The sequence below is a fragment of the Eucyclogobius newberryi genome, unplaced genomic scaffold (genome assembly GCF_026437365.1).
Source record: "Eucyclogobius newberryi isolate DKJ021-1_F unplaced genomic scaffold, fEucNew1.0.hap1 SCAF_3, whole genome shotgun sequence".
NCBI lineage: Eukaryota > Metazoa > Chordata > Actinopteri > Gobiiformes > Gobiidae > Eucyclogobius > Eucyclogobius newberryi.
Window position 1 is genome coordinate 16,552,444 of NW_027315945.1, and position 15,866 is coordinate 16,568,309.

Genomic DNA, 15,866 nt, shown 5'->3' on the forward strand with positions numbered 1-15,866 from the left:
TATTGAAGAAAATGCTTCATATGGTCAATTTTCCAAAGTGTGTTGCTTAAAAATGTAGGTGTAAACATGTAGCAGTCCCATGTTCGTACTGTACCCGTGTGTCAGCGCCTGTACTACTAATCTCTCAGTGGATAAACACCATCATGGATACCATATACTTTTCTTAACATAGCTGTTAACACTCTGCTCGCTCTCTCGTGCTGCCTGTGTAAATTAAACCACAGAGAGGGGCTTAACTTGCTGTCACCTCATCCAGATTACATCCTCCCAGAGAAGTGTATGAATGTGGACAGGTCTATCTCCTGGAAATAGGCTGTCAGGCAGAGGTGAGGCCACTGCGCACATACATGAGCGGAGATGGGTGTGTTTCTGGTTTAAAAGACAACGGACTGCCTCCTCACGTTAGCCACACTGTTGTTCTTTCGGGAAATATGAGCCATGCCATTTTGACAGCTGTGGAGAACTTGATCACTTTGGATTCGCTGAAGATGAATTCATTATTTGTGGCAATGTATTGGTCAGGTTCAAATCAATGTTTTATGGCTTCACTGCTGATAGTGATGACTTATTGTGAGTATTTTATTACAAGCGTGGTTTTTATTTCTTGCTTTGTAACAATAAGGTCCCTGGTTCGATTCTTTGAGGATGTTTGGTCTTTCTGTGTGGAGCTTGCATGGAAGTCTCTGTTTTTTAGACTCCCCATGATATGTCCCCTCTGCTTTAGTTCATATTTAATTTTAAAATACCAAACTGTTATACAGCCTCATCATTTGATTGCCAGATTTGATGATTCTGAATGGATAACTTTAATTCCATCTATATTCTGAACTGTATTGCCTCTTTCTGTTGCTCTAAAAGCCATTTTTGCCTGAATCCATCACCAAAAAGGTTTAGCCCCTAACAAACCTTTTACTTTGGCCATTTAGAAAGTCTCTGTAAATTTCAAGCCATTTTAAACCTTTAAACCTTTAAAACAGTCGCTGAAACACATGCCCACAGCAGAGGATGAGGAAAAAAAAACGTTGGTCCTTTTTAAATTGAGGGGAAGAAGTGAACTGGCTGCTTTTAACCTCAAATATGTCTGTTGTACCTGCAGAATGGTTCACTTCATACTGTTCATTGCTTTGAATGGATTATCAAAAGAGCTTTCAAAATGTATTGTGGACTTGCTCATACGCTATTCACAAGGTTAACACACCACAATTAATTGAGGTTGAAACCTTGAACACAGAGCAAGAGGGCCAATATTCAAAATAGTAGAGTTAGGTTGTACTTTTATTGTTGGGAATATTTTGCCTTAATAATGACCATGACCCTTTCCTTACACTATGAAGTTAGTGTAGTCAGTCTGGGAATGAACACTTTTAGATTATTTAAATAGTGACATTGATGCATTTTAGTTCCAGCCCTTTATCCTTTAAAATGAAAACACTAAATACAGTCTATTCCAAGCAAAGTAGTTATGTTAACTCTCAGTTACTGTCACCATTGCTAGATTTATTTCATTGAGTGCAGCACTTTGGAAACAGCTTTTGTTTGTTAAATGTGCTATAGAAATCAAGTGGATTTATTCAAACCTTTAACTACTTACAATGTGTATTAACATTTCAAAAGACATTGAATTAAAAGTTCGATGTAATTTGACGCTATAATAGAAAGAAAAGAAAAAAAAAGTTAATTTCTGCCAACAGACCATGAGCTTTTGTTTTTTAGGTGGATTGACATGTCTTCAGTAATTATAGATATGCCAACTCTAACCAGGTCAAAACATCCAGAATACAATAAACTCGTATGCCCATTTTTAATCAATTTTAACTGTATATCAACAGTAGGTTCCATGTAATGTTATAACATGAAGAATAAAAACCTTTGTCGTGGCGGTCTAAACTTGACTGCCCTCGACACATAGTCTGTCTATACCACAGCAGAAGCAGGACGCAGTCAGGTTATATAAAGTCATGTGCCATCAGTAGACCATTTTAATTAGAGCCTATTCCTGCTATGAGCGTTAATCCCGGCCCGTGTCAGCCGATCTGCCTCTGAGGAGATGAATAATGCCATTTCACCGACAGCCGCCGTGCCACCGACATGCCATCTGCCCCCGGACAAACGGGATAGGACAGGGCTTATAGCGGCGCATTCCTGTCCCGGGAAGCCCAGGCAAGCAGCTGATCCCCTGATTCTCTGCTTCGGATACGCTTGACCCCAATCCATTCAGCTCAGAGTTTTCAGATATCGAGGTCAAAGTTAAGACAGGGAGAAGATGTAGAGAGGAGGTGAACGCTGTGTGCTCCAGAATGTATGGATTTCAGAGTGGAACTGTTGGCATAGCAATCAACAATTCAAGACAAACTATTCAGATTTTTTGAATGATAAAAAGACATTAAAATGTTGCCTGTAACATGAAACTGAAACCCAAGATTTCCATGATTTCAAAATTCCAAGTTGAAGCTGGGCTGCCATCAGTCTAAGCTGTTCAAAAGCTTTGCATGCGTGTGAAAGGGAATGTATGTGAATATTGACAGTATATCAGAGGGAATATGAGAGGTAGGAATGAGCAAGACTTTAAAAAGTTGTCTGCAAATTAAATCGTTTGAAAACTTACATCACAGTACTTTCATAAAGTTCTGGCGTTACGTTTTTAGTTGGTAAATCTATATTCAGAATTGCACACGTTTTACAATTGGCTCTCTAATAAAGACTTGATAAACAGTTTCATTTTCTCAGCCATATCACTTTTTTCCCCCCTGTAGAATACATTCGTAGATTCAACCCGGTTCTTTCATTTGTTTGGACAATCCTTCCCCACAAAATGTTTCTCAAAGTTTCCACAGACCACATGGTTGCTCGCCTTAAGTTGTAAAGTGTTTTCTGATGATTTCACTTGGAAACTTTTGGATTTACTGTTAAAGAGAAGACTGACTCATTGATCGTAAATTGAATTGAAACTTTACAAGCAGAAACATTTGTCAGACCAGCTTCAGACCCCCTTCTGTAAAACGTTACAGATTCCTAATGGCAGAAGTGTTCGTGTAATTAAACCTGATAGATGTACAGTGGGTGTGAATGAGCTTAACCTGGATTTTCACAGCTGGAGATTGAGAGTTGAGCCTTATTATTTTTTTTCAGTGGGAGGCTAAAATCTTTGAAGTTTTGAAGTAAGCAGCTTTTCTTATAGGACCCCCACACGCACCACGCACAGGCTCTGTCAAAATGATGACATTATCGAATCTTTCCAAGCTCCTGCAAAACATAAGTACAATATCAATACAGTGTCCAGTTTATATTGCTCATGACAGGAAACATGCCAGACATCAGTCAGATTATAATGTCTGCATGATGAATGTCTTGAAAAGTAATATTTGAGGAGTTATGACAATTGTATTGTTATCTTCTGCATCCCACAATATCTAGATGCCAGTTAAATATATCAAATCAAGTATCTTAATGTACACCTCCTGGCCCCAAAAAAGACTAGTGCTGCATGGATGATGATCTTTCAGCTGCAACGCTGTATTTCAACCAGGCCCGGGTCTACAGGGGTGCAAAAGGGTGCATTGCAATCTCATTTAAAAGTGTTTGCACCCTTATTTTAGGTGCGTTAAATAATGACACCTAAGACTTTCATCTTTGCACCACTTTGAAACTCAGATACACAATGCGTCAGTTTGGTATAGATGCAAGCCTGATTTCAACCAGACTGATGCTGTGAGTGGCTTCTCATTTCTGATACAAACATGTGGAAAGACAAATCCCGTCGTCATGGAAAATATGTCAGTATGTTAACACTGGCATCAAGCAGAGTAAACGTCTAAGGAGAAGCAGAAACTAATCTAATATTTTAATATTACAGAAGCTTATTGAAACTATGCCACGGCGAATGCGTGCTGTAATCAAAGCTAAAAGCGCTCCAACAAAATATTAGAGCGTGTGACTTTTTTTTTCTATGGTGATTTTTATTTGGCCAGACAGTGTATATTTTATTATTATTTTTATGGTTCAACATTGGTTCCTGAAGCCTGTCAATTTGAAACATTAGCACTGCGTTCAAGAAATATGATTGAGGGTTAAGGAAAAAAAGTAACTGAGAAGGTGATATTGCCCCCATTTGGTCCCATTAAACGGACACTGAAGATTAGGGAGAGACATACAGTCCAGTATGGGTGTAACAACGTAACCACTAGACCAGTGGTTCTCAAACGTTTGACACCAAGTACCACCAAAAAAAAGATTTGGCCTTTCTAGTACCACCAGATCTAAAACAGGTTTAAAACACGATTTCAGGTCGAACCTTGGACAAAAAAGGACTTCACCATTTGCTACAGAAGTTATAAACAATGTCCAACCAAAAAGAGGATTGCGTTGACTCAGAATGAAGCAAACACTACAACTGAAGAAGAGCAATCTGCGTACCACCAGAACAAGCGACACAGTACCACAGTTTGAGAACCACTGCACTAGGGTATAGTGCTGTACAGAAAGTAAATGGTTGTGATTGACTGACGACAATGCACAGGTGACAGATGGTTGTAGTGAGAAAGGAAACACTGTCCTTCTGGATAGATAAACTGATAGATGAACTAGACGTTGCACTGTAGCTTAATTTTCTCTAAATACAAACCACTTAACTATAAATTCCCGGCTTTTACATGCATTTACATTGATCTGCCATTGATTCCCTTTGCATCCCCGTCTTCAGCCCGTCTGTCTTCATAAGTTGTGTAAATAAAAATCTGCCGGGGTCATGTGTGTCTTTGCGGGTGGGTGGTCGGTAACAGATCTGGCAGGGGATGGATCCGTGTACATACAGCAGAATGTGCACTTGTGAGTTTGAGGCCGCGAACTTTAACCTCTGAGAAATTCCACAGTTATTCACTCTCTCTGATCTGTCACTGTCTGCACACGCTTTGCATGCTTTGAGAAGGGCCGAGTCTAACCAAGCGTCATGCATCACTTGTGTTGGGAGATGGCTATATAGATTGGGGTTTCTTATTATGGGAGTATTGGGATGACAGTGTTTACATTTGTGTGTTTTAATTGCAAAATAAGTCACTGACATTTGAATGGCCACAATAAGCAGATACATTAGCTTATAACTGAAATATTCCCTAATTAAATTGATTTGCTCCTCTGGAACAAGAAAGACGTAATCAATAAAACATACGTATGGACCGTTACAGGAGCAACGTGTTTAGAATAGTTGTGCACACAGTAGAAGGCGGGCCAGATTTATTGCAATTGAATCAAAATCAACATTTGAATTGAGGCAATTGGTCAAAACGCAACGGCTGCAATTTTTGAAGTTAATGTCCTCTACAAAGAACAACATCCTGTGTTATTATGCATGAAAGATATTAAGTTTAGATCTGTACAAATAGGTATTGAAAAAACATGTAATTCTTTTATTAGTTTGTTTGGTTTAGTTTGTTTTTATTCAGTTAATGTCTATTTAAGTCATTTTCTATATTCTCCTGGACACATTTGAATGTATTTTGTGTTGTTTAATGTAAACCTTTCCACAGAATTGCAAATCTAATTGCAGTCATGCTCCTTGTCAGAAAAATCATTAAACTCTAGCACACAGCGTGGTACTGATAATAATGTAGACGTTTGTAGACTGCACAAACTAGCTTTAAAGCTCACTAATATATACACGTTTTGTGGTGTTTGATGAAATAAAACTAAAATGTCCTTGTAAAACTGTAAAACATTAGATATACGAAATGTTCATTACTTACGTGTTTGTTAGCATGCACGGCCATTTTGGTTTTTTATAGTTTGTGAGTTCTGTTTACAAGCACTGGAAGGCTGTAATATAGACATGTCCTTTTCAATTTATAACCTTTTCCTTGAAGTATTATTAATATACATTTCACAAATACACCGTTACTTTTTACAAATGCTGTGCTGGTGTTTTTGTGGCCCTATATAGCTACCGGTATGTTGCAAGATTTTATAGAAAAACCTTTATCTCTCAACGGGACCCCCAAAAGGTCAAACAAAATAGTGAAAAATGTGCCACAATAACTTCTGATGACCTCGCTGTACACTATTTCACCTTTACAACCACAACCACCCCTATCTCCACAAAAACACTCACCCCTTTACTACCTGCGCTCCGCGGTTAAAGCCACTCTGAGCTTCATTAATAATGCAGGCGACCTCAGTCCATCACCTCCTAACACTCCCACTGCTCCTCACGATGCTATAACTCATCCTGACCACCGGGTGTGCAGAGCGCTTACCTGTACTGGTCTAGACTGTAAAAGTCATCCTGTCTTTTGGACTGGTTACACTGTTTTGCATCATAGATTTTGCACAAATGTTAGGTACATTTGGTTGGGCATACATAATTAGAAGAGATTGTTTTATTTTTCCAGAAAATGTAACGTACCTCATGAAAGCTTTTTAAGATGTTCAGGAGTTATAATACAACATATTGATGTGTAAATACTTCGGTTATGAAGGTCAGTTGGGTTTCTTTGCCTATTAGCAAGACAAATCAATGAATAATGATTGATAACATTTTTCAAGAAGGAGCAATGATGAAAAACAATATTGATTTTCAAAGTTGATCCTCTAATATCCAGGAATTGTTACTGGAGCTGGCTAAGGACCATTCATTATTTTCACATTTCACCCTTAACTGGAATGTCCGTTGTGTGATTTTATATAGGCTACACTTTCAGCCTCAAATGCAATAAAATACTGGATTACCAACGTGCATGAATCAATCAAACTACAACTTTTAGTAAAGCAATGATGAGGAAACACCGCTGTGAGGTTGAAAACTCATTTAATTTCAATTTGGATAATATGCCCCCTTTAATATATGGGTTTCTTAGCCCCCAAGCTTCCAAAGCCCCCTTTGTGCTTTAAACTTTCAAAACATCTATGAGGAAGTGTAATGGGAAATTGATGTATGTCCAAAACTTGGAAGTGAGCAGTCACTGAACAACTACATTTTTGCTTCGAATGTATAGCGTATGAAACAAGACTGTGATCACATTTAACATTGTTGACTTGTTGTTCCAAACATGTCTGACACCAATTAAAACACTAAGGCATCAGTATGCAGGTGGATTACACGTCTGCACTGGGACGGGACTTGCTAATGTGCTCTATAACTTATTTACATTCACAACAAGTGACCGGAAACCTCAGGACAAAATGGCTTCCTGTGTTAGAGGATCACACCAAGGAAAAAGTGTGTTCTGCATTAATGAATACAACTGAAAGGAATGAGTTGTGTGCTAATTTACTCGGGGCATGTAAATTCACTTGAGTTTTTATGTCCTTCACACATCAGGTTTAGTGCCAGTCACCTGTGTAATAGCCTTCATAATGAGAAGCAGATGGGCTTTAAATGCTGTCAATAAATTGCTCACTGACCAGATTTTTAAGTTAAAACTCCTGATTTTATGTTGAAAGACAGAAACATTATGTTGTATTAAATAATTTAGTTTTTATTATAATATATTTAAATTGAACACTACCTTGTTGAATAGCGTTTGACTGCCCTCTACTGGGGATGTCTGGGTATTACAGTATTGATTGCATTTTGCAGTATTTCAGATGTGGGTGAAACTCTAATGACAAATACAGTGTACACGTAAAAAAAAAAAAAAATTTACAGATAATGTTAATGAAAGTGCTCTCTAGTTAATCAATGCAATATGAAATTTGCATGGTAAAAGTTGGCATGTTTGTTTTAAAACACAATTTATTTCTGATTAATCTTACATATTACTCCCATGACTGATATTCTGCCACGGTATAATTTTCTTCAGACCAAAGCTACTTGAAAACTAGTCTGTAATTGGCTCCTGCATTTTGAAAGAGTTTTGTCATTTCAGACTCCACTGCCTGGCTTCTGCCCCTGTTTACCCCTTTAACATTTAACAATGTAAAATAAAATAAAATAAAATCGGATATCTGCTGTAATCCCTCATTTTCAACCTGTGTGAAAGTTAGTTAGGTGATTACCTCGTGGCACACTGCCTTGTGAAAAAATAAATACATTTTCAATCATTTATTTAATTGAATAATTTACCATTTGGAGTGTTCTTGTTCTTGGTTACTTCTGTACCAGAAAAGAATCAGATAGGGGCATGTACAATAGTCCAATGTAAAGGTTTTAGTGAGTGGTGCATGAAAAAAAAAAGTTGAAAAACATAGCTATTATCCAAAGAGTGTCCTATAGAATGACTCGATTGTATTAAAGATTTAAGTTACAGATCCAAAGAATGTATTATTATTTTATGCTTACTTTCTCTTTGCATTACCACCTTCCCCACATGTATTAGGTTCATGGGTGAAGTAACAGCCCACGTCCGCCTACTCCAGCTGGCCAGGCCAAACCAGTACTTTCTTAAGCAGCCTGGATACAGCCGCTCGATCTGGAAACTATTACTCTGCACAGTGCAATGGATCATGGAGAAGGCATGTCCGCTGCTCTGCTTTGTGTCATCATAAACCTCGGCTGAGTGCGTGAGAGCCCGGCCCGCATTTCCATAAAAGATCTACTCGGCCCAGCAGTTGTTCAAGCAGCGGGACGCCTCCCAGACTATGTAGAGCGTGTCAGGAGTTATGCTCTTTTGTCATGCTGAAGTAAAACAGATACAAAGTCATCATAAAGTCTGAATAATATTAATGATTTGTATTTCCACTCAACTTCAAAATGCATTTCCCTTACCTAAAGGCAGATACTGTTTATCTCATGTGTGGATCTGTTGTGTTCTAGGTCCTGGGAACTCCTTCTGAAGAGACTTGGTCTGGTGTGAACTCATTGCCTCACTTCAAGCCAGGTAATACACCAACAATTCAAGTTTTCATTCAATGTATTTCACATACTCCTGGTGAAGCTTCCGAGCCACAGTTGTTAACATTGTAGGAGCTTACGCCATCTAGTGGTCCCGTTCAGCAATTTCACTTAAACCTGTTATTTATTTAGTCAAATTACTGATCAGATTTTCCATGCATGTTTTAAGGTATTTTTGAGCAATAAAACACCTGTAATTGAATAAATGTATATTCCAGGCAAAGCAATAGAGGTTTTGCCCTGACATAATTTTCATGTTGCAATGAGTCAGCAGAATTATGTGCGCCACAACTGACAGAACTTACACAGTAAAATGGAAACAATAGTTCCTCCATTGTTACTACGACTCTGCAGAATCCAATTTCATTTCCTCAACACACGGATTCAGAGATAAGAACAAAAAGTTAGTTAAGGACAAAAATGTAATCAGTTTGGCCGTGTATGTTCCTAAAGTCTGTAAAAGTGATATATTCTGGAGATGCCACACCATTTTTAGTAGTATTTTTTATGTTGTATTTTGAGCTCATACAAGCCAAAATGCTCACTGCTAAAATGTTGTGATGTCATTGGCACAACCTCTATAACATTTCCTTCAGGACAAGGTCATGTGTTCCCATAATACCCAAATTAATTGTATAGGTTGTTTGAGAAATAATTGTGCTACAGTAAAGTCACAGACCTGTTTATGTGGGTGTACAGTATCTGGCTGCAATCCTTCTTTTCTGTCACTTTGTTAATCATAGTGGATATCCTTAGTCCAAGTTCAGCTGATTGAAGTTAGAAGAGACGTGTTTGTTCACACTCTCTCTGTCAGACAGGGACAAGTGCCAGCAGCTGAGTGTTAAATCAGAGGCAGAATGCAGGGTACAGGAGGTGAGGAGGCTTCGGGTGTGTGTATGGAGAGGAGAACCACAGCAGAGGAGCATGTGGTGCCTTCTGGGACCTCATTAGGCCTTTTAGATGCTCAGTGAACAGAGGCAATGAGAGCACCAGCTGACAGGGGGACATCAGGAGGGTCTGAGTGACGTCCTGGGACAGTCATAGAGGCATCACACAGACACGACCTCGCCTTCATCTCCACAGGCCAATTACAAACGTCCACTGAAATGTGATCTCTATGATAAAAGTAATAGCTCAGATTATGCTTGAAGTGAAGATGACAGGTTCTGTATATATTCATTTTTCTAATTGTTACTTAGTTTGGCAGTTTGACAATTTCTCTGGTAAATATGTATCATAGTTTTGAAAACATTTATATAAAAGAATATTACGTTCCATCAAACATACAGGGACAATTTACAAGCAACGATATATATGTTTCTGGTAGTATAAATGATCATTTAACAAAATAAAAGTGTTATCTGGTATTGTTATTTGTCAATTCATAACTATTGTGTAATTTATATGGATTTGGATTCATTTGGACTTGAATACAAAATGATTGCTTGGTAACAGTTATGGAATTACCTCCATGTCACATCTACTGCCCATGTCCAGGAAGTGACGTCATTAAAATGATCAAACTGGGGAAAAGTTGGCAATTTTTTTGAAATGTATAGTTGAACCCGTCATATGCACTTTGAATAAAATAAACTTTTATCAATCCATACAAAAGAGCCCACCAGATGGCAGTCTTGCATCAGTTCTAGACGTTGACTCAAACTTTCTACAACACACCAGCTATTTTATACATTCACCCTATAGGACCATAAATGTATATGATTCTGCATAATAAACGCTTTCATAACTCACTGTTGACAATTATTTGATCCCACTTTTTTTTTTTTTACATTGTTTAGAAGTTTAAGCATATATTTTAAACACAATCTTGATTTCACATATCCATTTGTGTATTTTTTAAAGGATTCCTTGGCCTGTAGGATTTATTGAATAAGAAATTTGAGGTTAGCGAAGACAGGACGGGAATCAATTTCACAATGCTGAGGCTGGCCGCACAGAGCCTTATATACTTTTTACCCGTCAACCATCGGGCAGCACGATTGCACACATTCACGAACTTCAACGTCTAACCTTCCAACTCAAAAGAAAATGTAAAATGCAGCATATTTTCTCATCCATTCCTTGTTCCTTGTCTATTTCTGCCTTGTTCCTTGTCTATTTCTGGCTCCACTCTGGGCCTCCCTCTGTCCAGTCTTGGCACTTCTCTGGGTCGCTGGCAGCCTCTGAACTTTTGACTGACAGTTGTGAGGTTGGTGCATAGCGGGATCATTCGCTCTTCCTCTCTCTCACTGGGTGGCTGTATCGTTGGACGTTAGCCGGACAGTTGGCAGCCGCCGCGCTCCTCTGTGTCCTCCACATGGCAGTTCTGGCCCGGCCTCCTCACACTCGGTTTAATGAGCCCGTCTCACCACAATACAGTCACTACATACTTCACAGATATGACTTTTTAATGCAGCTCGAGACACGCCGAACATCAAGAATGACTCAAGTGCGTTTTGACAGCGCTTCGTTTGTTTTAGAACTATTCAAAATGCTTCCAGGAATTGTTTTCGACCGCAGCGCAAACCCAAACACACCGCGTTTCATCACAGACATGCAGGTGAATGTCATTATAGTGTTAACAAGTGGATGCCATTTTGGTGATGTAACGTACGACTGGCTCACGGCTGAACACCACTGGGCGTTTAACAAGAAGCACATGTGTTAGTTTACAATCAGCACATCATTGTAGAGTGTTTTAAGGTGGAGGTTAATGCGAATTCATTCACTACCACTTAGTCTGTTAAGGTTCACTGGTGAAGCCTCCAGCAGCTACTATAGAACCTACAGGCTTTATTTATGAGAACAGCTTACGCTTTTCATTGAAGTATGTCATTGAAAAATTGACGTGTTTCATCACTATGCACCTCCCATTTGTCATTTTGTAGTAATATAGCGGTGTGTACTGTATATATTTGCGGGTCAAATGAAGGTTCTCTCATCTTAAATCCCATGCTACCTCATTATAGACAACCCTAAAGTGGCACATTTGATTCACTTAACTTTTTCTCTGGTGGAGCGTCCGCTGTATCTGCTTGTCTATTGCATTTATTTTATTATGTATGTGTTTTTAATGTGAGCGGGGTCCCCATTCCACTGACCTGACATGTAACTTGGAGTAATGGTTGTCCTGCTTGTCTCCATGGAGAGGGATACAGTTAATGCATTCCAGACAGAGCAATAGGGCGGTTGGCCTCTTTAGTTGTTTAGTCGAATAATCTATAAATTGCATTTTAGTCAACCAAAATTTGTATTAGCACAATAACTAACAAATAACTCATTTGTTTATTTAGATTATAAGGCTTTATGTGGGGCAACAGCAAAAAAGAGAATGTTAGTTGAAGATTTGGGAGTAAATCATGAATTGTGAATCAGGAGTTTACTGTTTCCTTGTACTTTTTTGTATGAATACTGTGTGTTTGAATTGTATACAGTTTGGTTCAGATACATGGTCAGATCATAGAGATAGTTGTCTTTTTTTGTTTTTTTCTCACCACTTGAAGGCAGGGCATTTTTTTTTTTTTTGTCGACTAACTCTTTCTTTAATCAACCTCAGCCCTACAAAGCAACAACATCTCCATGAAAACAAGCAGGTGTCGTACCCTCTGCCAGAAACATTACATACCTCAATGGTTTAGTGCTCTATGTACTACGATTTTATAGATTTCCGTCGGCTATGCTGCATTAGAATTGCTGCATATATCTGACTAACTGACTCTCCTTTTCTTCTTGTCTCTAGCAGATCGCTTCACAGTTTACAGCGCTAAGAAGCTGAGACAAGCATGGAATAAGTAAGTACTCTTCCTTTAAGTAAAGTAGTCTTCCTATACCCCTTATTTACTCACCATATTACAGAACATATCTCGGGTTGCACCACCAGCTGACAGTCCCCGCAGCCTTCTTATCTTCTCCAGCAGATTCCCACAGTGACTTGTCCTTGGGCTCTGTACAAACATATTCCACTATAGCGTCATCCTTTACACTCGCAACACTATCTATATGCCTCACATGCCCAGCCCTCTCCGCTGCATGCACGCGCCCAGGGACATCATCTGCATGGGGGCCCAGCTGGGGGTCCGCCTACCACTCGTGCGCCGCTGTACGGGCCCCGGGCAAACATCTGGAGGGTCATGCTCACACTGGGCGACAGGGAGTTTGTTTCCGGACCTCAGGGGAAGAGCAGGCTGCGAGAGGCAAATGATTTATGTTAAAACCGCAGCTGCTTCATCGGCGAGCGGAGCAAACAGTGCAGTAGAGAAGCTTCGACTGAAGGGATCTGGATGAGAGTCGAACGGAAAGTGTAAAACAGTCCATTCGAATGTTGTCCAATTTATGATATTATTACTTCTTCCTAACACATTTTCCCCATAAATAACATCTTCCACCGTGTTCTCAACTCTACTCAACTACAGTAACAGTTTTTTTTTTAAAATTCATATATATATAAAAAATATAACACGACCAAAGAGCTAAATTTAAAATACAAATAGACATCAACAACATTCATGGCACAATCCAATCAAAGTAAAAAGTCCATTTGGTTCAAAGTCAGTCAAATTTGTCCATTTCCAAATTAAGTGTGAATGTCATTTTTTCCATTAGTCTTCCATGTTCGTTACCATGGAAGTCAATGTGGGTGCAGATGACTACAACTGAATCTTTTTGTACGATTGTTTCAAGTCTTTACTCCGCGCTCTAAATGCCTGCAGTACAGACATTAATGGAAAAATAAGGACGCTCGGTTCCAAAGTTTCACACACAGCAGACACTGAACTGTATGACCTGTAATAAAGAGAATATGACTTACTATAATTCAAGGTTTAATTACGTACTTAGGTTGTTAAGGTTTGTTTTATTTTTTCCTACCACAAAACCATTTTATAGTCATACACACCAAATGGAAGGAGCACAAACCCTGTTACAAATCCCTAACTTTTCTTGCTCCCCTCGCCGCCTCTTGGCCCCTGCTCCTGGAGGAAACGGCACTGTGCAGAAGACAGTGAGGCTGAATGTTAATGACCAGCACTTCCTCTGTGTGCCTTTTATCTGAGGCCAGGGGGCCGTGAATGTCAGATGAACCTCGCACACTCCATTGTTGCCCTGCGCGTTCGGCCATCTTTCCTCCTGTGTTTTTACCCCTGTATTTTTCCAGCAGAGAAAATGAGCAGGATTGATGTATAGTAAATGAGCGAGGGTCTGGAATCTGAAGCACCACTTTGATATTTAGATGTAGCATTAAAAATAAAATCTCAACTTCAGCCGAGCCGTCTCTGATGATTTGAATGTTTTAGTTAAGGCTTTTCCACAGCACGGATAAGACCCAAGCTACAGTATCGCTCTCATTTTTAGTTTTCAGAAAGTTGTTTTCCTCTTATACGTTACTGAAAAACTAAAACATATTTTTTTTTACATTCGTCCAGTGGATATGAGTCCTACACTGATATTTACTTTGTTTATATGCTCAAGGACATACATAAAGGGCAGTTCATTTGCAGCATTCCCAGAGCAGTCCTCACACAAACAGTTTAAAGTTATCAGACCAAACAACAATTCACAACAATACAATACAAAAACCCTCAGAAAACACTGTCATCTGAATGCAGCAATTTAATCGTACTGGGCAAAGTTAGTTATACTTTGTGATGGGGCTGGTCCAGTAGACAAACTTTTGACCTTTTTCTACCAAACAAACATAATAATAATTGGGCAATATTAACTTTTTTGCCAACCAGCTCGAATTTTGGCATTTGATGCCAGCTGCTTCCTGCTGTTGTGGCATTGGACTAGTCACTTCACCCACATTGCCTTGTATGAATGTGTGTGAATGATTGATGGTGGTCTGAGGGCCATGGCACAAATTGGCAGCCTTATTTCTGTCAGTCTACCCCATGGCAGATGTGATTACAGAAATAGTGAGAACTGAATAAAAAGGCAATGTAAAGCCATTTGTGTATCATGAAAAGTGCTGTTTAAATCTCAGACGTTATTGTTTTTATAAATTTGATTCTATACCAAACCTCAAGAAATAACAAATACTTGCCAATCAATCAGAATACATCTCATTTTAACCACTGTCTTCAAAAGTCTATGTGCACATTCCAAGCACATGCTATCTGACAACGATCCCCCAACACAGCCCCCGTGTCAACTTTGTTTCATCATCGTCCAATGCAGTTTTTCAGCCTGGACGTTCTTATGAGGGGCCCATTTCTCAATAATCTCTGACTTATTATTATTTATTATAGTGTTGCATTTGGATCCGATTTGGAGCCAGAAGAAGGTGGATTTAAAAACAAGCCTGCAATCAATATGAATCAAAATGCAGCAGGCAGCCCAAATAGTGCAAGTTCAAAGACTCAAAATCAGGTTTAACATCTGAGGAGTATCACTTTAATGTTACCTGACAAAGCATTGAGCCTCACATTCCTGCTGGATTGCTTTGTAATAGACGCAGTAGGTAAATCACAGAGTAATGCATCTGCGGACATCTGTTTCTGAAATGGACCGTTGCATTTGTGCTTTCAGTGGACCATAGACATAATTGAGTTTTATATGTGAAATTGTAGTGTTACGGTTATATGCACTAATGACTAAGCTTCTAATGCAACCCTTTTCATTTTATGTACCTTGGTTTGGTGTCAACACATCCAGCAGAAATAATGCTGTATTTCAGGGAAGTGGGAAGGTGGTTATTTTGGTTATTTCCCACCCCAAGAGTTCTGACAGAACATTCCAGCTGAATTACTCATATATAGAGCTAAACAAATATGACACAAATGTCTCAGCTATTCTAAATAACATATATATAATTCAACTTTTAACCTTTAACAAATATTTACATCGTTTATGTGGTGGTACCACTCAGACATCATATCTGAAGTAGGAGTCCCTTCACCCGTTCACACTTCACACGTAGGAAAGACCTGGCATTTTTTCAAGCCGGAGGTGGAAATATTCCAATTGCCAGTTCCCTGGAATGCACCGTAACTTATTTTCTGTTGAAATGAGTCAGTATATTAACATACACAAAAACATGTAACTTTGA

The 15,866-nt window shown here is 39.0% G+C and overlaps 1 protein-coding gene across 3 annotated transcripts in view; it reads left to right on the forward strand.

The window, feature by feature from the left end:
- Positions 1 to 15,866, forward strand: part of cdk14 (cyclin dependent kinase 14) — a 245,850-nt gene that overhangs the window by 163,456 nt on the left and 66,528 nt on the right. For all 3 annotated transcript variants that reach the window (XM_072460366.1, XM_072460365.1, XM_072460367.1), the window contains 2 exons: positions 8,744 to 8,807; positions 12,564 to 12,612. In XM_072460366.1, coding sequence (XP_072316467.1) covers positions 8,744 to 8,807; positions 12,564 to 12,612 — 113 coding nt within the window. The remainder of the gene's footprint in view (positions 1 to 8,743; positions 8,808 to 12,563; positions 12,613 to 15,866) is intronic.